The sequence below is a fragment of the Mauremys mutica genome, chromosome 9 (assembly GCF_020497125.1).
Source record: "Mauremys mutica isolate MM-2020 ecotype Southern chromosome 9, ASM2049712v1, whole genome shotgun sequence".
Classification (NCBI taxonomy): Eukaryota; Metazoa; Chordata; order Testudines; family Geoemydidae; genus Mauremys; species Mauremys mutica.
The window spans coordinates 45643672-45667691 of record NC_059080.1 but is presented as its reverse complement, the minus strand read 5'-3'; the positions used below and the strand labels follow the sequence as shown (position 1 = coordinate 45667691).

The window sequence follows — 24020 nt, the reverse complement described above, 5'->3', positions numbered from 1 at the left end:
TGTTCTGGCCGCAGCTTCCTGCCTCCCGCATTGGCCTGGGACCGCGAACCGCGGCCAGTGGGATCCGCGATCGGCCAAACTTGCCGACGCGGCAGACAAACAAACCGGGATGGCCTGCCAGGGTGCTTACCCTGGCGAGCCGTGAGCCACCGGTTGCCGACCCCTGCCCTACTAAGCTGGGGCCACCTCCTACCTGCGTTGGGCGGCTGCAGTTCCCAGTCCCAGCTCTATACAAGAGTCTCTCCTGACCAGGGCAATGGGGGATGGAAGAGAGAGGGAGAAAGCAGCAAGCAACTGAGGAGGGGAAGAGGAGAGGAGCGAATGGGGGACAGGACTTTGAGGGGAGAGGAGGGGCAGGGGTGGTGCCTCAGGGGGAAGAGGTGGGGCAAGAGAGGTTCCAGAACTCCTGTTGGTGTGTCCAGCTTTTAAATATTACCAAGTTGGCATCCCTAAATAATGCATGAAAATGAGTGACAGCTCAGCGCAGACAAGCACACGTCCCTCACCAATAACTGGTGGAGGCCCTCAGAGAGCCAGAGACGCAGGCAAGTATTACCATGAGGTTTCACCCAAGTACCTTTGTATAATAGCCGCAATAAAGAAAGCATCTGCAGCTTGCCGAGAACGCGCTTGTGAAAAATCAAGGCTCTGTAGTTCTCCTGTCACATTTCTGAGCTTGTCAGCTCTATCCGCCTGGTCCCTCCTGCCTTCCCCGGGCATTGCTAAGCATCTGCTACAGCCAGAGAACAAATTAATCGGATGTGAGAACCAAATCACCAGGAGATGCTGAGTCAGTGCGTAGGTTGCAAGCGAAAGAGCCAGCTTATCTGAACCATCCAGAAAATCTTGGGGTGTGAGGAAGCAGGAAGAGAAATCTCGCTGTGATATTTGAAATCTAATTGGATCCAACATAGGGTCTGGTAAGGGGTTGGAGAGAAAGTCCTGACCTCACAGAGACCTCCATAAGCTGGGAGCTAGGTGGCACAGTGCCAAGCAGAACTGGGGGATGAGGAAGAAGGAAGGTTTAGTCTTTGTGGAATGCCAGTTTGGTGCCCTGTTAGGTGAGAGGGCTCGGTTCAGAGGGGCAGCCCCAGGCAGACACTCAGAGGGCACAGGACAAATGAAATCACCTACAAGGCCCTGAAAGGAGACACAGGCACCTGCAGTCGGGGCGAGTAAGGGCTGAGGAGGAGAGAGAAACCTGCAGTCCCCAGAGGGGAAGGAAAGGCATGTGGAGGTGATAGAGGGGAAGAAAGACTCCATGGGCCATTGCAACTTTGAGCAAGGAGAGGGATAGCTCAGTGGTTTGAGCATTGGCCTGCTAAACCCAGGGTTGTGAGCTCAATCCTTGAGGGGGCCATTTAGGGAACTGGGGTAAAAAATTGTCTGGGGATTGGTTCCCCCTTTGAGCAAGGGGTTGGACTAGATGACCTCCTGAGGTCCCTTCCAATCCTGATATTCTATGATCCTATGAAGGAAGAATCCAGGAGGGCCCCTGGGAAAAGCACTGAGTGCAATGAGGACTAAGCAAGGTGGTAATGGGTGTTTGATGCTCAAGGAGAAAGGAAGAAACCCAGGGTCTTGAAATCCAAACACCACAGCTGCTTGTGCCTTGGCCCATGAGAACCAGACAGTGAAACTGAGTGGGCTGGCCTGGTATCACTGTCCAAGGAGTGAGTTAAACCCAACCCCCACAGCGGTGTTGAAAAAGACTTCAGCTCCAGCTGGCAAGAGACAGGTGTTTGCACGATGCTTTTCCCCTCTCCCCATGAGGGATGCTAAGGAGCGCCCTGCCACCATTTCTCAAGGACAGGAGACAGCACGTGGGGGAGGTAGATTATTAGTAGCACAGCCATGTTTTTTTAAATGCCTGACTGTTACTCTGACAGTATCCCAGTGAGTAATGAGAGAGGCAGATGAGCCACTGGATGACAGAAGCAGCAAAATCATTAAAAACCAAGCAAGCAAATATCTGGAGGAGGAGAACATATTTAGCTCAGCTCGAGCCAGATGGAAGCCTCCCGAGAGCATTAGAGAATTTGGATAAAAACTCTCTGAGCTGTTATCACTGCCATCCCGTTGTTTCTGGAAGACTGGCACAAAAGCAGACCTAGGAAACCGGACAGCCTTGGCTCCAGGGATGGATAAGCAGACGCATTTGTCGGGGCAGAGTTGGGGAAATTGATGCTATACAGAAAAGGCAGCAGAGTTTTCTAAATCAAATCCCAGCCCATCATATCAAACTAATCTAATCTCATTCTCAGACAAGGTAACTGCTGTGCAGAAATAGATAAGGCAAATACAGTGTAGATTCTATGCCCAGGATTTGGGAAAGGCATTTGATCCCATGCCCCTCAATGAAGCAAGGCGAGTTAGGATGACACTGAGACGCTAAAGAACAGACGGCAGTAGGGCCAGGGGCCAGTTCTGACTGGAAGCTGTGTCCACAGGCCGCCCTCAGGGTTCGTTATCAGCTTTAACTCTGTCCAAAGACTTCCCAGCAACCTGGACGAAGGGGTGGAAACCACATTGCCAGATGACAGAGAACTAGAGGGCACATGATGAATATTTCAGAAATCACTGTCTGCACGGACTCAACCTGGCATGGGTAAGTGACAGGAATAAAAATGAGCACAAGTCCAGGGTGCTACACAGAGAAGAAAAGCCACAAACACAGGGGTGGAGGGAGCAATCAGGGGCAGCCTGAGAGAAGGAAAAAGACCTGGGGTAGTGGCTGATGAACAATCACTAGGCAATGTCCAATGCAGGGATATTATTTCAAAGACAAGTGCAATCTTAGGATGCTTAAAAGGGGAAATGAGATGAAACACAGGAGTGAAGTAAGGCCCAGTTCTCCTCCCACACCAGTGTAAATCAGCAGTAACTCCATTACAGCCACATTTACACAGCGCTGGCTGGATCCCGGGGTTAGAGTCAGCACTGTTAGGTGCTTCTCAGCTAGCCCCAGTAGCATTTGCAGAACCTGAACCTTCACTCTGAGAGGGTTCTGTCTGCAGCGAGGGACCCAAGCATGAAGCAATGCACTGCCGTCTGCCTGCGTCTGCAGACAGACAGACTGAAACAATCACCAGAGAAGCCGTAGCAACTGTAAATCAGCATCGCCCTGTTGACTTCAGTGCACAGCGGGAGATGTGGCTCAGTGTTGTGCCAAGAACAGAGCAGCGGGTGTGCTGATCCAGAAGCCCAGTGACGGGAATTCCACTGAAACTCTTTCACCGCTGATCAATCTGGCAGAAACACCCCTGTTACTCTGGGATAGTGGCACAGTGGTGTGAGCAGCACCCTGTCACATCCCATCCTCAGCCTGACTCCAATAGACAATGGCTGAAGCAAAGCCTCTAGCTGGGGGGAGAGGGTTGTACATGGGGGTTGTCCACTATAGATGGCTACCAGGGAATCGGAGCAGGCCCCGAAAAAAGCATCTGGGATGGTAAAAGGATCAAGAGTTGGAGGGAACAGAGGACAGAGTCAGTGCTCACAGCCAAGCGAAGGCTCTGGAGGGAAGATTCTGGGCAGCGAGTGCATGAAGGGATGCTACAGAGGGGAGCGGGAGTGGCTTGTCTCAGCTACAAGGAGACTGTGCAACCTGGATTTAAACAGCCGCTGAAGCTCCTCAGCTGATTTGGGGATGGCAGCGAGGCCCAGACAGGGATAATGTCTCCTCAGTTCAAGACCTGGGGAATGTCATCAAAATGCTGCCAGGGACGTAGGAGCCTGAATTCCAGAAATGCCGGAGGCCTCTAAATCCCACTGGCATTCAACGGCTTCCTTCTGAAAATGGACTTCGGCTCCTTTTGAAAACTTTGCCCCAGATGGTCAGCTCAGACCGAGGGGCTGTCAGCAGGCCCTAGCACAGGGTTTTTCACCCCTCCCAGCCTGGCACCCCAGTTACAGCAGAAACCCCTTGGTTGGGCAATCTTCCCACCCAGCCACCTAGAAACTGCTGCTCTAACCTTCCTCCCACCTCACCCCGGGATCCTCTCCATGCTCACATTGCTGCAAGAGCCTTCTCCTTTGCAGCTGCTGCTTGTAATGCCCTCCCCAATCCTCCTCTCCATCTCAATTCAAACCCAGTGCTAGCCTCTCTTCCCCACTACCGCCATGGCCCCTTTCCTTTCCCGCTGATGCTCTGGGCCTGCATTGTGTGCCAGGCGCAACACTCGGTCAAAGTTATTTCTGTTCATGCGAGGGACTAATCTTGGATTACAATTTAGACAACACATGGATCTGTGAAATTTATAACGCTGTGTTGCTCTCGAATTGGGCTTGTCAGCCATATACAGATTCATCAGGCACCTGACTAGATCTCTTACGCGTATACCTGGATCCAGCGGATCGATGGTTGCCCATCTTTACCCGTCTATGGCGCCTTCCATCCAAGGATCTCAAAGCACTAGTAATACGGTGCCCCTGTTATTACACCCATAAAGTGTTCTCTCACCCTGACAGGGGCTTTCGAATCCGGAGTCTCGGTCACAACACCACCATGCCTGCCGTGCTGTGCCATGCTATATGCACAATGAGGGAACTCCCTCCCAAAGCTGCAGCACGAAGATTAATTGTCCCTCCCCTTTGAAGCTAGGAAAATAATCACAGAAGTAGCCCACTGGGGCAATGCTGCTCATTGCACTGAAATGTATTCCTCCCTCTGCCCATCTGTGCTGAGAAACGGCCCCGGAGCTGCCAACAGGGGTGGGGAGAGCTGCAGAGCATGGCATCGGGTCCCCTCCCTCCCTGCCATTGGCATGAAATCAGAAAATGACACCATATGTGATCGGAGGAGAGACAGGAATGTGCTGTGGGGCACAGGAGTGGCTGAGCATCAGGCCAGGAGAGAGACGTCCCTCATTTTGCACCCTTAGACGGTGCTTCTGCCAGAGCAGCTGGAAGAGGAGAGGAGTGGTGCCTGGATCCTGCAGAGGACAGATCCTACCTTCCCTTGCCTCTGTGACCACAAGGGGAGATCCTCTCAGTAGCTACTTGGAGGAGCTGGTCCCCTGGCAGGACAGAGGCAGAGGAGGAAATAAGGACTCCATCTGCCAGATAGCAAGAAACATAGATGATGCTCTGCTCAGGGACCAGAGCAGGACTGTAACCAGGGCAGGGTGAGCACGGCAGCCGCCCAGGGTACAAAGCCGTGGGGGCAGAAAAATGGGGCAGCATGGGGGGCATGCAGGGTCATGTGCCCCCCTGATTTCTGCCTTCCATTTAGTATAGAGATTTTCAAACTGTGGGGCATTGCCATGAGACGCTCCCTGAGGCACTCACTCGCTGCTGGCAACTGGGCTCCACGGGCAGAGGCCAGCTCCATGGGGTGTCGTCTGCTGGCGCCAGGCTCCTTCAGGGGAGAGCCAAGAGCATGTCAGGGGTGCAGCCTGGAGCTGTGCCACCCACTCTGCCTGGGAAGCACCCGGCCGTGTAGAGGTGGCCTGGTTTGGGGAGCAAGGCAGGGAGGGTTGCCAGGCAGCCAGCCAGCACCCTGGTTCCCACAGCGTGGAGAGCCAGGGGCCTAAGGGGCTCCCACCAACTTCCGATCCATCGGCTCCTGGGAGGAGGTGTCCCCCCAGTTTGAAAACCTCTGTGTTAAATGAAAGGCAGAAATCTGGGTGGGACATGACCCCACATGCCCTGCCTCAGAATCGCTTCTAGGGGGCGCCAATATTCTTGCTTACCCGGTTAACTAAAATACCTCCTTACAGCTCTGGACTGGGGTCTGGCAGGCTGTGCTATAGATAACACAGCAAGGGATGCAGGTAAGAGATGGGGCTGGGAAGGATGGAGAGGCGGCTCCCAGCATGAACCATGCAGCGAGTTGCCTGCATTGATCTTTCCCACTTCTTAGCCATTCAAAGGCACTTTCCCTACTCAGGAAGTAATCGTGGCTCCATCTGCAGGGAAGCAGGAGCTGCAAGTGCCTGGCTAAGTGGATTGAGAGGTCAGCCTCAGCATAGCTCCCCATGGGGCCTCCAGGGCTCCTACATGGCAGCCAGTACATTCTGGAGAGTGCCAGCTCCTTCCCTGTGTCCCCTGCAGCAGCAGGGCAGCGTGGGGTGGATTTCTGCCAGCAATGTCGGCGCCTCAACAAGCTGCAACAGGATCCAGTCTATAGTCCTCTGGATCAGCTGTATTGGACACCCCGGAAAGATGAACAAGCTCAGTGGGCCACAAGGTCTCAGAGACTCAGTTCCAGCCATTCAGGACACTCTAATCAAGCTCAAAGGAAGTGCCTTCCCACGTCCCCCTACCAGCTCTGCCCCAGCCTGACTGGCAGCCAGTAGTCCTTGGCTCCAGTACTCACCATCAGAGTCGATGCTGTTCAGGGCAGTTGGCGGGATTATGGAGACCTTGTACTGTCCTAAGGGGCACTTCTTCCCAAAGAGCTCTTTGCAGGCGCTGTGAACCTAGGGTGGACAAAGCAGCAGGAGAGAGCATGAGCTTACTGGCCGAAAGGGTGGGAGCTTAGTCTAGTGGTGAGAGCAGGAGGCTGGGAGCCAGAAGACATTGGTCTCTTCCCAGCTCTGTTACTGCCCTGTTGTGTGATCTTGGGCAAATCACATCCCTGCTCTGTGCCTCAGTTTCCCCGCTGGTAGCGGTGGGGACAATAATGCTCATCTACTGCACAGGAAGGTGTGAGGCTCCATCAGTTAGTGTCTGTGGAGAGCATGAGAAAATAGGCTGAAGCCAGCCTCTAGAGCCCAACACCCCCATTCCTGGGGGGTTGGAATCTGGATCCAGATGCAGATCATGTGGCTGGAGACCCTTTCATGTCCATTACTATTCTGAGTGGAAGTGGTGGCTGCCCAGCTCCATTGCCTGTTTCTCTGAGCAACGTGGGTAGGGTTTTTTTTCAGTGGATAACGCCCATCGGCAGCCATGGGCATGGCTTTGTAACACACCTGTAGCTGTGCTGGATGTGGGTGCTACAGCGGTGCTGCCACGTAGCTGTGTTTGAGAAGGACTTCAAACACGCTATGACCACCGAGCCCCAGCACAGGCAGAGCTATGTGTCTGCATCCACAGTCGTGGCTATGGCATGAAGGTGTACAATACCCATATCTGATCCAAAGAAATAATAGAGGCCAAGGCACTCAGATACCATGGTGATGGGCATGGTCTGAGAGAACAGAATAGAGAAGGGGGTGGGAGGGAGAGGGTCTTACAATGGCCTTGCACCAGAGGCACCTCCAGTCCTGCAACCGCCGGACACTGCCACAGGTCCTGTCGCACACGGCACACCGAGCGCTCACGGGCAGGTTTCCCTCCAGCCACTGATGGGGCATGGCTACCTGAAGAGAGGAGGGCAAAGGAACAGGTCAATTACCTGGCTTGCAGCCTGGCCACAGACACATTCTGTTCTCACCTCTACCTGCTGGAGCATCTTGGGCAAGTCACACCAAAGCTCTGTGCCTCAGTTTCCCCACTAGGGATGATCATACCGGCCTCCATTGGAAAGTGCTTTGAGATCTGCAGATTGAAGTGCTGCATAAATGCTAGGAGCTAGTGCATGAAAATGCCCCTTCAGTATCCAGCAGGGCCTGTGAAACCAGTTGTGTTGGGCATTGTGGGAGGGGCACTATCTGTCCACTTCAGCTTGGCTTTCATTGTCCGCCCTTCTTCCACCAGCCTCTGTTTCTGAGGGTAATTCCAATGACTGAGATGCCAAAGCACCTAACCACACCAGAAGATCAGCTGTCTATTTGATGGCGTCTAACCAGCCTACCTTGTCTGGCCCAGCTGGCTACACTGCCTTGATGGAGGGCGGGAGGAGAGGAGCGTAGCTGGGTTTTCAAAGCCTCTCAGAGTCCCATCCCTTTGCCCAGCAAGCCTCTGGAAAAGACTTCACACCACCCACTCTGAAGAGCACCAGCACCCCCCTGTGGCCAGTCACAGAGGAGTGCCAGCTCCAGCATAGTGGAGAGGGCTGGGACCGCTCTAGATACTCCCCCACCCCCCGACCCCACTCCATGTTCTACAGTGAGTTATAATCATCGTCAGCAGCATCTGAGTCAGCCCCTCCTCTGGGCATCGCAGTGCACCATCTCCAATCCGTGCCTGCCTTACCCCTGGCAGCCGCACAGGCTGCGGAGTCAGCGGGGCTTATGGCAAAGTGGGTGAGTCACTGAGCAGAGTTTGGATCTGGCAACATTTTACATCCGCTCTGCTCATGGTTAAACAGCAAGGACAGCGTGGCAGAGGATGACGACACTCTGCAGCCATGCCATGCACTTGGGCCATCTCCCGGGCCCTGGCCACTGGCTCATTGGAAGATGTCCGGCCTGGCTCACAATGCACAGACTCCTTTCCGAGAGCCTTCGGCACAGCATGCTGATGCTTTTAAAAAGCTGCTCTCCTGTATTGGCTGTCGCCTTGAGACACCAGAGAGTCGCCCATTCGTTGTAATGACTCAGAGATAGAGTCTTCTCGCTGAATAGCTCCCTGGCACTGACTAAAGGAAAGCAGCATCCAGGGGCTCTGCAAGGACCTCCACCGCCACAGGAAAAAGTCACTAGTGCCTCTTCTATCCTAGGCCAGCATGGGAGCATGGCCTCATCCCAACAGCCTCCCCATCTGCCTCCAGGGCCTGACTCGGACCAGGCCTCAACATGGGCCCAGAAGGAGGGACACCCTCACAGCAGGGGCAGCTGGGGGGATTCATGCCCCTAGCACAAAGACAAGAGAGAGGATTCCTGGGCCACATCCTTGCTCAAGCAAAGCAGGCAGTGGGGATGTTGCTTGGAGACAGGCTATGGGATTTGGCAATAGAATTGGAGATGAAGGGGCACCAGAACGTCTCATCCACCCACTGGTGGGGCCCATGCAGAACTGTTCTGGGGTCGTTCTAAGTGCAGTTGTTCTAACTCCTCCGGAGGAATTAGCTCCCGATCCTGGATCAGATTGGGCTCTCACGTACGTGGTGGTAAGTCTGGACAAAGTCACTGACTCCATGGTGCTACTCCTGATTCACACCCATATAACAAAAGCAGGCCCACTTAGCCTACTGCTTCCTTTACGCAGGTAGGTCCAGAGCTAAAGCCATTGGCACCCTTGCTCAAGAGGGGTTGGCTGGTTCGGTGGCTGGCCCGGGGGTATATGAGGGCAGTGCCCTTCTTGGCAGCAGAGGGGGAGGGAAGGAAGTGCTTACCCCATCTTCATCCTCGAGGATGTCATTTCCTATGGAGGCCAGCGTGGTCCACTTGCAGTTGTTGGTGGCTCTCACAGCACAGCGCTTGTGGGCTTTGAACTTGCAAACTAGTAGCAAGAGAGATGAAAAAGCCTGGAGGAGTGGGAAGGCGGCAGGGACAGCTTCCCCTCACCACACAGTCCTCCCTGCTCCAGAATCCCCCAGACGGACACCAACGCTTGGTCCATGGGCTTGACCCTTCTCTCACAGGGAACACCGCTTGGTTGCAGCAGTGCTGAATGAAGCCCATAGCAACCAACACATGTGCACAGGTGCCCACCCCCTAGCATGGGCACCAGCATCCATCCCATCAGAGTCCTATGGACCAGAGCTCCTTGCACCATGTCCCATTGGCTGCATTCTGCAGGGGTCGTGCACCTGGTACTAGTGCATCAGAGACAGGACACTGGGCTAGAGGGACCCCAGTCTGATCCTGACATTCTCCCCACCCATATCCCTTCTAACCCCAATCGTTCTTCCCAAGCGCCTACCTTCTGCCCTCCATTTCCCCTCCTCTCTGTCTTATTTAGCATCCTGGCTTGGCTTAAGCAATTCCTGTGCCCGCCAGATGAGCAGCCAGGAGATGCATCCTGTGGCCAGCTCAGCTAGGCTTTGGCAAGCATTCCCTACCAATCCCCCCTAAGGTCAGCCCCACTCCATCTGTTCATGGTTGCAGAGCAGGGGTTAATGAGCTCGTACCTTCGCAGGAAAGGCCATGGGAAGTGACCCCTGACAGGGCCTCGCGGCACACGTTGCAGAAGGTGGGTCGGGCGTGGGAGCAGGCGTACCAGTTATGCATCCCAGAGAAATGCTCCATGTTGAACTGCGTGGCCTGCAATGACAAAGAGAATTGAGGTGTGTTTAGTGTGAGTTGGAAAGGCAGCGGGAGCAGGCAACAAATCCCAGAGAGCAACTGGGGACTTTCTCAAATGTAGCAAGGCTCCAGGACTCCCAGCTCTTGATGGCCCATGCATCTCTTTGTGCCCTGTGCCCGCCCTGCCAGCCTCCAAAATAGGAGGGAGGAACCAACATGGGAGCAAAGAGGATGGCAAAAGGCCAGATTTGCCCAGCTGGGGAATAACCTACCTGATTTCCTCCAGCGATAGGGAGTCTTCAGCCAGCCTGCTGGAAGGCCTGACCACATTTACCATCAGACAAGTGCTTGGAGGCCTACGTGAAATGAGTCAGGCGTTCTTGGCTCAATTCGAGTGGGCAGGTGCCCCAGCCCTGGAGTCCACTCCCCACAATGGACACTCTCCTTGCCAATATCAGCAGACACATCATGCACCAGCCATAAAGATGGAGCTGGTTCACCACTGCTCCATTCACTAGCACATGCAGCGGTTATGAAAGCCTCAATCTCTTATGCATTCAGATGGGACCGTGTCCTAGTCAGCATGAACTCACCAACCAGCAGTTCCCAACAGGATTCCTGATTATTCTTTTGAACAGACACTTAAGGCATATTTCAGCCAATGTCTCTTCTTCATGATGATAAGCAGCAATGAGAGTAGCTGGAAGATCACACCACAGCTCCCCTTTAAAAGCAATTCTCCACTAGTTTCTAAACATATGGAGATATACCTATCCCATAGAACTGGAAGGAACCTTGAAAGATCATTGAGTCTAGTCCCCTGCCTTCACTAGCAGGACCAAGTACTGTCCCTGAGTTTTTGTTTTTTTTTGTCCCAGCTCCCTAAATGGCCCCCTCAAGGATTGGGCTCACAACCCTGGGTTTAGTAGGCCAATGCTCAAACCACTGAGCTATCCCTGTCCCATCTATGGGCCAGGCTCTGCCTGTTCCAGATGGATACAACTGAGCCCTGGGCTCAGTGCAGATACCTCAGGGATGAGTTTAGTCCTTGGTCTTTAGCCCTCTTATACCTCCCTTTGTAACTGAGATTCCTCTCCCCCTCTCCTCCCTGCGTCTTTTCTCCTCCCCCTAGTCCCTTTCCCCTCTGCCCCAAGGCACTTGCCTTCCTCCCATTCGAAATGGGATTTAAGGGTTCTGTTCTGTACATTTCTACTGCCCTTTCTCCAGCACCTGATTAGCAAAGGAGAGAGAGACCTCCACCTTCTTTAACCCACCACAGCTCCCATGGGTCCTAGGTGCTGCCTGAGGTGGGACCCACCCTGTGGTGTGCCCAAGATTGCTCACTACATCGTTACTGATCGGCTGCGCTCTCACTACCTAGAGAGGAGATCGCTGTGACCCAATCAAACCCATAGCAGCTTCTTTGGAATGGCAGCGTTTGCACAGAGCTTTGTGTGGTCAGGGAGAGCCTGGTGTGTTCGGTGGCTAAAGCACGGGACTTGGGACTCCTGCCCTCTAGTCTCAGCTCTGGGAGGCAGCATGGTCAGCTCTGCTGCCCCCTGCCAACCCTACCCCAGTCTTCACCCACCTCTGCAGAGGGAGGAGCAAGTACCGGATGCCTGCAGCTGGGGAGTGAATGTGGAGCATTACTGCCCCTCACCCCAGGGCATCGCCATAAGGCCTAGGCACAGTCTAGCCCAGAGGTGGGCAAACTACAGCCCATGGGCCACATCCAGCCCGCGGGACCCTCCTGCCCAGCCCCTGAGCTCCTGGCCCAGGAGGCTCGCCCCCTCCCCTGCAGCCTCAGCTCACTGCGCCGCTGACGCAATGCTCTGGGTGGCCAGGCAGTGCAGCTGCAGAGCTGCAGCCTGAGCTGGTGCTCTGGGCAGCGCGGCTGTAGTGCCACCAGCCACCGGTGCTCCAGGCAACGTGGTAAGAGGGCAGGGGAGTTCGGGGTGGTGGTCAGGGGGCAGGGGTGTGGATAGGGGTCAGGGTGGTCAGAAGGTGGGGAACACGGGTGGTTGAATGGGGGCAGGAGTCTCGGGGGGCAGTCAGGAAGGAGGGGGGGGTTGGATGGGGTGGCGGGGGCAGTCAGGGGCAGGGGTTCTGGGGGCGATCAGGGGACAGGGAGCAGGGGGTGGTGGATGGGGCAGGAGTCCCGGGGGGGGCGTCAGGAGACAGGGAACAGGGAGGGTTGGATGGCATAGGAGTCCCATGGGGGCCACCAGGGGACAGGGAACAGGGGGGTTGGATGGCATAGGAGTCCCGGGGCGAGGCCATCAGGAGGCGAGAAGCGGGGGGGTCGGATAGGGGTTGGGGGCCAGGCCACGCCTCCCCTAACTGGCCCTCCATTTGATTTTGGAAACCTGATGTGGCCCTCAGGCCAAAAAGTTTGCCCGCCCCTGGTCTAGCCCCTGTGCACAGGCTGAACGGCACTCAGTAAATGAGGCAGGGCTAGCAATGAGTGTGTCGTGGGACCTCGGCGGGCAGGCTGGACAGTGAGCAGCGCATAAGGCAGGGGGGTCAGGGAATAAGGCAGGGACTAGTGCATCCCTCCCTCACTCTGCACCACTTGGGCAGGCACAAGGCGGGGTCCGCCCATGGCTCAGTGAGGCTGAAGAACACTCTTCCAGCAGCCTCGCTCTCTGGTCACTTTCCATCTGGCTCAACATGTGAGGCCAGGAGTCTTGTGGAAACCCAGGTGTGCGCACATTGCTAAAGGCTGCAGCGCAATGCGTACACACAAGGGGGAAGCAGTCAAGTTACACAAGCAAACTTAACATTGGCATTTCCTGACCCCTGGCAGCCTTAGCATTCTCTCCAAGTACTTTCTCGTCTGGCATCACTGGCTGCTCAGCTGGTTCTGTGCTACATGCTGCACTCATTGGCCCAGATCCTCAAAGGCCAATGGGAGTTAGACAACTGAATACCTTTGAAGAGTCAGGCCATTATAACTGGTGGGAATTGAAGCTATAATAAGAATATAATTTTTTAAGGCCTTGTCTACACTACAAGACTATTTCGAATCTACTTAAGTCGAATTTGTGTATCCACAGTAAATACACTAATTCGAATTTCTGAGTCCACAGTAACGGGGCTGGCATCGACTTTGGAAGCGGTGCACTGTGGGAAGCTATCCCACAGTTCCCGCAGTCCCCGCTGCCCATTGGAATGCTGGGTAGAGCTCCCAATGCCTCCTGGGGGAAAAATGTGTCGAGGGTGCTTTTGGGTAACTGTTGTCATTGAACCGTCAATCACGCCCTCCCTCCCTGAAAGCTCCGGCGGGAAATCTGTTTGCGCCCTTCTCTTGTCGGTTACAGCGCGTACGCCACAGCACTGCGAGCATGGAGCCCGCTGCGATCATCGCTGCACTTATGGCCGTTGTCAACTCCTCGCACCTTATCGTCCACCTCTTCCACAGTCAGCTGCTGAGAAATCGTGCGAGGAGGCTCCGGCAGCGCGGTGAGGACAGGAATTCACAGAGTGGCACAGACCTCTCACAAAGCAGGTTACGCCGCGCCGTGGAGATCATGGTGGCAAAGGGTCAAGTTCATGGTGTGGAACGGCGATTCTGGGCCCGGGAAACAAGCACGGACTGGTGGGACCGCATAGTGCTGCAGGTCTGGGATGAATCACAGTGGCTGCGAAACTTCAGGATGCGTAAGGGCACTTTCCTTGAACTCTGTGACTTGCTGTCCCCTGCCCTGAAGCGCCAGGACACCCGGATGTGAGCAGCCCTGAGTGTGCAGAAGCGAGTGGCCATAGCCCTCTGGAAACTTGCAACACCAGACAGCTACCGGTCAGTAGCGAACCACTTTGGCGTGGGCAAATCTACCGTGGGGGTTGCTGTGATTGAAGTAGCCCACGCAATCGTTGAGCAACTTCTCTCAAAGGTAGTGACTCTCGGAAACGTCCAGGACATCATAGATGGCTTCGCCGCGATGGGATTCCCAAACTGCGGTGGGGCTATAGATGGGACTCACATCCCTATCCTGGCACCAGCCCACCAGGCCAGCGAGTACATTAACCGAAAGGGCTACTTTTCAATGGTGCTGCAAGCACTGGTAGACCATAGGGGACGTTTTACCAACATCTTCGTTGGGTGGGCGGGCAAGGTTCATGACGCGCGTGTGTTCAGGAACTCTGGTCTGTTTAAACGCCTCCAGGCAGGTACTTTCTTCCCGGACCACAAAATAACGGTTGGGGATGTGCAGATGCCTACAGTGATCCTCGGGGACCCAGCCTACCCGCTAATGCCCTGGCTCATGAAGCCCTATACAGGCGCCTTGGACAGAGAGAAGGAACTCTTCAACTACCGGCTGAGCAAGTGCAGAATGGTGGTGGAGTGTGCTTTCGGACGTTTCAAGGGGAGATGGCGGAGCTTACTGACTCGCTCGGACATCAGCGAAAAGAATATCCCCGTAGTTATTGCTGCTTGCTGTGTGCTACACAATCTCTGTGAGAGCAAGGGCGAGACCTTTTTGTCCGGATGGGAGGTTGAGGCAAATCTCCTGGCTGCAGTTTACGCTCAGCCAGACACCCGTGCCGAGAGAATATCCCAGCGGGAAGCGCTGTGTATCTGGGAGGCTCTGAAAGCAAGTTTCCTCGGAGAGCAGGGTAACCTATGACTCTCCACTTGCTTTCAAGAGAAACTGACCCTGGGCCTGTGTCTGTATGTGTCGATTTCGATCTGCGGTTACATACCCCGTTCTCCAAGTTTCCCCCACTTCCAAAGCACGTTTTAAAGCAAATTAATTGTAACACTCATTATTAATAAATCTTTGTTTTACTTTGCATTTCTGTTCAGGTGTTGAAACATGGACGCATACTGGGCTGGGCACGGTGTGCACTGATGTACAGACCGCTTGTTCCATAGAGGAATGACATCCTCCTGCTCCTACATAGGTCTCTGGGGTGGGGGACGGTTGCAAGTGGTTGTGCATGAAGGGGAGGGATTGCAGGAAGGGGTGGGTTTGCAGGAAGGGGCGAGTGGTGCCTTCTTTGGATAGGGGTTTGGATGACGGCAGTGGGCTGCAGGTTTGGGCGTAGGAAGGGGTGAGGGGTGTGGGGGAAGGGTGAGTATCTGTCCGTGGATGAGGGCTCTTGTTGGGGCTCAGGGCAGCGGAGAGGCTCGTTGCTACGGTGGAAGTGCATGGTAAGGGCAGCGTGCCTTAACATTAAGGGGGTGGCAGGCGCTAGGACCCTGGACAAGCATACACATCACAGAATGACCCGGGGCAGCATACACCACACAGAGTGACCCTGGTGCCTACTGACTGCAGTGTGTGTGTGCCCTGCAGTTGATCATGGCCCCAAGTCTGTACCCTGGTAATGTAGGCTATACCGTGCAATTATAAATCCCCTCCCCCCCCCATACACAAAAAAATCCTCTGACACGAAAGACGTGACCGAAACAGTGAATAACAGCAAACAGCTTTTAATAATCTAATACACACTGGGGGGATGAAACTTGGATTTGGGACTGGGTGAGCCTGTAAGGGAAGCACTTCTACAAATTTATAGCGTGAGAGGTGTGTGGTACATTAGCGCTATGCAGTGGTGCAGTGACAGTTCTCACGGCCCCTACCGCCCCGCCGTCTTGTACTTTTGGGTGAGGGGGGGGCAGAACTTCTTGGCGGGGGAGGGCGGTTGCAGATACACTGCAGGGGGGCTCTGTCCTCCTGCCTGCGGTCCTGCATAACATCAACAAGGCGCCGGAGCGTGTCCGTTTGCTCCCTCATTAGCCCAAGCAGCGTTTGAGTCGCCTGCTGGTCTTCCTGCTGCCACCTGTCCTCCCGTTCGATGTGTGTGCGATGCTGTTGACATAGGGTCTCCCTCCACTGTCTCTGCTCTGCCGCCTCGGCTCTGGAGCAAGCTATCAGTTCCGCGAACATCTCGTCCCTAGTCTTTTTCTTTCGCCGCCTAATCTGCGCCAGCCTCTGCGAGGGGGATGCCGGGGCAGTCCGGGAAAGAGCCGAAGCTGTGTGATGGGAAAAGTAACTGATTTCCTTGAACAGATACATGTTTGCGAACAGCGAACACAGTCTAGTCAGTTTCTCTGAACAAGACCATACAGGGCAACAAGTCTCACGAGATCTCAGGACAAGTTCGAGATTTCGGAATACGCTCTCATTGGCTGCGGCATTGCACAGGAGAGTGGACAAGTGGGGAGAGACAGCTGAATCCGTCTAGCAGACAGTCCTGGTAAGCCTTACAGTACATTCTGCTTATCAGTTAATGGATAGCTGTGCCCTCCCGCTAAAGGCAATCTGGAAATCATATACTCTGACCCTTTTCCAGCCACTCCCGCCAGTGCACGGGAAAGATCAATGTATGCTTTTCCTATGTGGCCTACAACACGTGGCTGTTAAGCGAGGGTCATTGTTATGCAAAGTAAAAGTCAACCATTCACAACAGTAACAATACACTAATTGCCCTAATTAGATGCAGCATTTCATGAACGAGATCACCCTGATGCGGGTCCCTCGGAGTCACAAAGAGCGGATGCTAAGGGAAGCCCTGCAGAGACCAGGACCATATGCGGCCATGCTTGTGGAGGCGATGATTCCCATCTACATAAGGATGTCCTGGTGCTTCCATGGAGCACCCAACAAGGCACCTCTCCCCAGGAACTTCCTGCGGAGGCTTTTCGAGGACCTAAATGAGACCTTTCTTGAATTGTCCCTGGAGGATTATTGTTCAATCCCTATATGTGTGGACCTACTTTTCATATAGTTTTTAATTGAAAATGTTATATATAGTATTTCTATTTTTTTATACCTGTTTTATAAAAAATAAATGTTTACATGTTTATAGCACTTACCGCCTGATCCTTCCCCTGATTCAGAGTCCGGGTTAACGGCCGGGGAGGGTTGGTAGGGGATCTCTGTGAGGGTGATGAAGAGATCCTGGCTGTCAGGGAAAGCGGTATTGTGTTCGCTGTCGCCTGCGCCGTCCTCCACAGACCGTTCCTCATCTTCCACATCGGCGAACATCGAGGAGGAACTGTCCAGGTTCACTATGCCATCCACTGAGTCCACGGTCACTGGTGGGGCAGTGGTGGCAGACCCACCTAGAATGGCATGCAGTGCCTCGTAGAAGCGGCATGTCTGCGGCAGGGCTCCGGAGCGTCCGTTTGCCGCTCTGACTTTTTGGTAGCCTTGTCTCAGGTCCTTGATTTTCACGCGGCACTGCATTGCATCCCGGCTGTATCCTTTCTCTATCATTGCTTTGGAGACCTTCTCGAAGGTCTTTGCATTCCGCTTGCTGGAGCGCAGCTCCGACAGCACAGACTCCTCGCCCCACACACCGATCAGATCCAGGACTTCCCGGTCTGTCCATGCTGGGGACCTCTTTCTATTCTTGGATTGGCCGGACTCCTCTGCTGGAGAGCTCTGCATCGTTGCAGGTGCTGCGGAGCTCGCCCCGATGTCCAGCCAGGACGTCAGATTCAAAGTGCCCAGACAGGAAAATGAATTCAAATTTTCCCGGGTCATTTCCTGTGTGGCTGGTCAGAGAATCCAAGCTCCGACTGCTGTCCAGAGCGTCAACAGAGTGGTGCACTGTGGGATAGCTCCCGGAGCTACTAAGTTCGATTTGCATCCACACCTAGCCTAATTCGAGCTAGCCATGTCGAATTTAGCGTTACTCCACCTGTCGGGGTGGAGTACCAAATTCGAACTAAAGAGCCCTCTAGTTCGAATTAAATGGCTTCCTGGTGTGGACGGTTGAGCGGTTAGTTCGAATTAACGCTGCTAAATTCGAATTAAAGTCCTAGTGTAGACCAGGCCTAAGAGAGAAATCAATGGCATTTGGGAGCCTAATTGTTTCTGGCTCCTCTGAAGCTCCCAGTCTTCTCGTCCTAATTTGAAAACCTCACATCACAGGGATAATGAATGAGTAGCTCGCAGAAGTCAGGGGAGCAACTGGCGAGGGGTCATGCCATGGCTGTGCTAATGGTAACCAGGCGGGGTGGAAGGACATGCACGTGTGTGATTGTTTAAGCCCCGAGCAGACAAATACGATATTGTGAGGCTGGCGGGTGAGATTCACATTCAAGGAGCCTGAAAACCGAAACCTGCCATATGAGCAGTTCTGCTGGGACGTTTATGCCTGGAAAACTGGTTCCTTAGAGGTGCCACCACTATGCAGGCAGCACCTGGGCACTTATGGCTTTGTTCAAGTCAGATCTCATGTTCTCTGGCCCTGTTAGCCCAGTGCTCACTCTACACACAGTTCTGCTAGGATAACAAATCCTGTGCTACCGCTCCCCTTCCGCCTAGCATCTGCTCCCTCACTGACCAATCCTGCTGAGCCATTTCCTATCCTCTGTCCCGGCAAATGTCAGAAGCTTCCTGTAATGAAATGAATGAGCTCTACTCAACATGGATCTGACGTCAGCCCAGTGGGTTTATCCTTATAAATTAGCAAAACACCAGCAAGTCTCCAAAGAAAAGGGAGACAAATTGGTTTGGCCAGTCATTAATTAACACCAAAGGGGCCAGTTCCTCAGCTGGCATAAACAGACAGCTCCACTGCTTTTAATAGAGCTGCACCAGTTGATACCAGGTGAGGGTCTGATCCACTGTGACGACAAAGAGAGAAAATCTGCTCCTGGACTGTTAGTCCAGGAAAAGTGACCATTCCAAAGACACACGATGCAACTGACAGCACTTCACCAGAGAGGTCAGAGAGGATTTAAGCATTTTGGGACAGAGGCTGACTTTTTCTTCTCTGTTTGTACAACACCTAGTGCTTTGGGGTCCCGATCCGTGACTCCTTGGTGCTACTGTATTACACCTAGTAAATAATAATAGTAAAAGGCAGAGTTCACATTCAACTGTTCTCTCTCTCTCTCTCTCTCTCTCACACACAAACACACACACACACACACACACACAGTGTTCACAAGGTCACAGCCAATTGAGGCACAGCATGACTAGCACTGTAAACCCTGTGTCTCATGACACTCCCTATGAATAGGGAGAATTTCATCCCTTAGACGAATATTGCTATGATCTCACTGTTTCCCTGTGCCCAGGACAGTTTTACTAACACTCCCTGTCCTGGGCCTACCACCTGGGGACTCCCAACCAGCGTGCAGGCCTCCCTTACCTCATTGATTTCCCACTTCTGGACGGATTTCAAGGCACCGATCCAGTCTTCCATCTCCTTCCGGTTCTCAGCACACAGGATGAGTTTTCGGAACGGTGTGATCACCTAGAGAAGAAAACTGCCCTGCTAAGACAGCTGCAAAGAAAACGGAGACTGCTGGGAGGCCCACAGCTAGTGCAAAAGGAGGAAACCCAGACTGCTCCTAGATTGCACTGTCGGAATGGTTACAACACGCAGAGGAAAGCATGCTGCCACCACTCACACCATGCAGGGCTACGAAAAGCACTGGGGAGATCAGAGTTTCTCTACTCACTCCAGGCAGCAAGGAGCACGGTGCCCACACTCTATTCCGGGGGGCACTCAAGCCAAGCTCCACTTTCCCCCCCCACCCCAGTTCCTAGGGAATCAGAAGGTAGCAGCCCCCCACAAGAGGCTGGTACAGCCCTCCTCAGCTAACACAGTCCCAGTCCCAGCCTGGAGTTCTGTGCCCAACTGGAGACAATTACACATATGTTACTGCCAGCTAGAGGGGGCTCTGGGGCCCAGTCCTGTTCCCACTGAAGTCAGCAACAAAGCTCCCATTGATTTCTGTGGGTGCAAGACTGGGCCCTTGGTGTGCACCAGGGGGGGAAGTGGGGCAATTTGCCCCAGGCCCCGCAGGGGCCACCACGAGAGTTTTTCGGGGGCCCTGGAGCAGGGTCCTTCACTCGCTCCGGAGGCCCCGGAAAACTCTTGCAGGGCTCAGGCCCCTGGAGCATCTTCCGCAGCAATTTGGCGGCGGAGACCCCCTGCCGCCAAAGACCCCAGGCCCCCTGAATCCTCTGGGCGGCCCTGGTGTGCACACTAATGCAGAAGCAATGGGTAAATTGCAGAGTTACAGCAAGGGTGAGTGTGGCCAGTGGTCCAGTGCGGGCCTGCAACAGCCTCCGCTGGAGCTGTGTGTACTGGGGAATGGTCCAGGAGCGCATGCTGCAGATACATACAAAGTGTGTCCTGTTCTAGCAGGAGCTGCTAAAGGGAAAAGGGTGGGAGGGCAGACCTTGGAGCCCAGCAGCAGTCCCTGTATGTGAAATTCACCCTTGTGCACAGGAGCAGCCCACAGCTTTAGCACCACACACATCCTACCAAAGTCCATATGGCTGGATTTCAGGGCCGCCCAGAGGATTCAGGGGGCCTGGGGCAAAGCAATTTCGGGGGCCCCTTCCATAAAAAAAATTGCAATATTATACAATACTATATTCTCTTGGGGGCCCCTGAGGGGCCTGGTGCAAATTGCCCCACTTGCTCCCACCCCCACGGGCGGCCCTGGGAAAAATAAACCTTCTGCATCTCAGCACAAACCCAGTTTTGAGAAAATTTCTTTACAAGGTATCACTGGTTCTCAGCATCAGCTAGTGCTCAAAGGCACTAAAGCTCATTAAAAGGGTTGGACAAATATTTTCCGTCAAAACTTTTTCTGGATCGAAAACAAGGGGTTTTTAAAAAGCAGAACAAAATCATGGACAATGTCTGCTTTCCTTCAAAATTTTGTGTGGTTTTTTTAATTGAAAAGCTGAAATTAGTCTGCCAAAACCTGAATATGGTTTGGGGTTTCAGAAGTGTGTGGCCAAATATTTGCTGCTTGCTGTGTTTGATTGTTTAAAGAAACAATAAAAAAATTCTGCTTAAAAAAAATCGAAAACTTTTGAACCACCTCAGCTTGTGACCAAACGTCTGAGCCCATCCAGTCAGAGATTTTTCCAGGTTTCTGATACTCTGCTGGCTTCCTTGACTCACATCTGTCTCCATAACTTTGGGTTCATTTAACTTAGAACATAAGAACAGCCATACTGGGTCAAACCAAAGGTACATCCAGCCCAGTGTCCTGTCTACTGACAATGGCCAATGCCAAGTGCCCCAGAGGAAGTAAACCTAACAGGTAATGATCAAGTGATCTCTCTCCTGCCACCCATCTCCACTCTCTGACAAACAGAGGCTAGGGACACCATTCCTTACCCATCCTGGCTAATAGCCATTAATGGACTTAACCTCCATGCATTTATCTGTTTCCTAGAGACTGGCTCCATGAGGTCCCTCACAAACTGGAGACAGTTACTGTGGGTTTGTCTTTAGTATAGCTTATGTACATACTCCACGAACTGAGCATTTGAGCTTGTGCCAGAATCTGGGATGAGCCTATGTTGTGAAAACTGAAATGCTCAAAGTAGCACATGCATGTGAATGGACACAGGGTGCTAAAATTAAATTAACCCAGTGATCCTCAAACTGGGGGTTGGGACCCCTCAGGCGGTCACAAGGTTATTACTGGGGGTCCCAAGCTGTCAGCCTGCACCTCAAACCCCGCTTTGCCTCCAGCATTTATAATAGTGTTAAATATATTAAAAAGTGTTTTTAATTTATAAGGGGGAGGGGAGTCACACTCAGAGGTTTGCTATGTGAAAGGGGTCACCAGTACAAAAGTTTGAGAACCACTGAATTAACCCCTCTGGATCCTCAGGGAATGCAGGGGAGGGGGGGTCTCCCTTGATAGGCTTGGGAAGGATATTGCTCTTCTCATGTGATCCCTCTCCCAGTGGCTAATTTTAAATGAAGCTACCCTCCCCTGACATGAATCTCCCTATGGCACTGAAATTAAATATAAACTATAATTTGGCATTTGCGAAGTGAAAGGGATGGTAGTGTTGCCGGCACAAAGGCCTGAGGCGACAGCAACAGTGGTTCGTTGCCCGGTGTGCCTCGCTCCAATAGACACACCAAGGTGGAGAAGCAAACAAAGGTTTATTTGAGATCTCAAAGCAGCAGGATGCTCGGAGACACACACGTCTCAAATCAAGCACACTTCATACAAGCAGCTCTTTCTCTTTATACATGATTTCAGCTAAGCATCTCTATTACCCCCACCGCCCGGCCCCCCCTTCCCCCCCCTTCTTCCCTCCCTTCTAGTTCCCATATAGCAAGCACATTATAAAGTAACAATTACATTACGCAGGTTAAATCATACTTGGCAAAAACCACTTTAGCTCGTTAGTAACTTTTTCCCGACCGGTTATTTTGTTTCACTCCCTTCAGCCAGGTGCAAGCAGGCTTTATAATTGCCTCCTGGTATCAGTGTGGCACTGATAACTAGTTGCCACACATTCCATTCTTTCCATCTGGCCTGTGGGGTTAATTAAAGTCTAAACATGGAAGCGGTTCGGGCAAGCAGAGGCCTGATACAGGGAGCCTTCATTGGCACTGTCGTTTTCCATCCTTCTGTTAATGCCCGGTGTCACCAACAGTAGCCCTAATGGAAAAGCTAACAGCTTGGCTCTTCTGCAAACCTCAAACTGCTGAATGAGCTTTAGGGTAGGGAAGGCTGTGCCTCCCAGACAGCCTGGCCCTGCCCCCTATCCGACCCCCACCCACTTCCTGCCCCCCAACTGCCCACCCCCTCTCAGAATCCCCAACCCATCCTGCTCCTTGTCCCCTCACCGTCCCCCAGAGACCGCCCCCCAACCACCACCCCGGGACACCCCCCCTGCTCCCTGTCCCGTGACTGCCCCAACCCCTATCCACCCCACCCCCCACTGAGTCCTGACAGACCCCCGGAATGCCCACGATCCAACCCCCCTGGCCCCTGACTGCCCCCCCCAACCTCTGCTCCCTCCCTGTCCCCTGACTGTCCCTGGGACTCCCTGCCACTTATCCAACTGCCCTGGCCCCTTATCCCCGGCTCCCTCCTCACCCGGAGCCTCAGCACATCCAGGAGCATCCCTGGACAGCTGCAGCGTGGCTCCAGCGGGGCCTGAGCCCCGCCCCACTCAGAGCTGCATGGTAAGGGGGTGGGGCTGTGAGCTCCAGCAGGGCCTGAGGCCTGGTCTAAACTACGCGTTTATACCAAATTTAGCAGCGTTAAACCGATTTAACCCTGCACCCGTCCACACAACGAAGACCTTTATATTGATATAAAGGGCTCTTAAAACCGATGTCTGTACTCCTCCCCGACAAGGGGAGTAGCGCTGAAATCGGTATTGCCATGTCGGATTAGGGTTAGTGTGGCCGCAATTTGACCGTATTGGCCTCCAGGCGGTATCCCACAGTGCACCATTGTGACCACTCTGGAAAGCGATCTGAACTCGGATGCACTGGCCAGGTAGACAGGAAAAGCCCCGCGAACTTTTGAATTTCATTTCCTGTTTGCCCAGCGTGGAGCGCTGATCAGCACGGGTGGCCATGCAGTCCCAAATCCAAAAAGAGCTCCAGCATGGACCGTACGGGAGATACTGGATCTGATCGCTGTATAGGAAGACAAATCTGTTCTATCAGAGCTCCGTTCCAGAAGAAGAAATGACAAAGCATTTGAAAAAATCTCCAGGCTATGATAGACAGAGCCCACGGCAGGAACTCAACACAGTGCTGTGTGACAAGCGTAATGGAAAGCCAAAGAATCAAATGGACGCTCATGGAGGGAGGGAGGGGGGACTGAGGACTCGAGCTATCCCACAGTTCCTGCAGTCTCTGAAAAGCATTTGCATTCTTGGCTGAGCTCCCAATGCCTGAAGGGTCAAAAACATTGTCGCCAGTGGTTCAGGCAATATGTCGTCAATTTACTCCCCCTCCCCCCTCTTAAAGAAAAGGGAAAAAATCGTTTCTTGCCTCTTTTCAATGTCACCATATGTCTACTGGATGCTGCTGGTAGACGGGGTGCTGCAGCGCTAAACAGCAGCATCCTCTCCCCTCCCTGGTGGCAGACGGTACAGTACAATATGACTGACAGCCGTCCTCGTCATCATCCTGTGAGTGCTCCTGGCTGGCCTCGGTGAGGTTGGCTGGGGGCTCCTGGGCAAAAATAGGAATGACTCCCGGTCATTCCCTTCTTTAAGCTTTGTGTCCTGGAGATTCAGTCCTGGC

General features: G+C 53.4%; 1 protein-coding gene across 6 annotated transcripts in view; it reads right to left on the bottom strand.

Annotated features, from left to right (window-relative positions):
* Positions 1-24020, bottom strand: part of LOC123377601 (diacylglycerol kinase delta-like) — a 191104-nt gene that overhangs the window by 59834 nt on the left and 107250 nt on the right. For 5 of the 6 annotated variants that reach the window (XM_045030692.1, XM_045030695.1, XM_045030694.1 and 2 more), the window contains 5 exons: positions 19131-19235; positions 9902-10034; positions 9164-9270; positions 7182-7307; positions 6320-6422 (listed from right to left, as the gene is read on the bottom strand). In XM_045030692.1, coding sequence (XP_044886627.1) covers positions 6320-6422; positions 7182-7307; positions 9164-9270; positions 9902-10034; positions 19131-19235 — 574 coding nt within the window. The remainder of the gene's footprint in view (positions 1-6319; positions 6423-7181; positions 7308-9163; positions 9271-9901; positions 10035-19130; positions 19236-24020) is intronic. The other variant, XM_045030696.1, reaches the window with a different exon arrangement.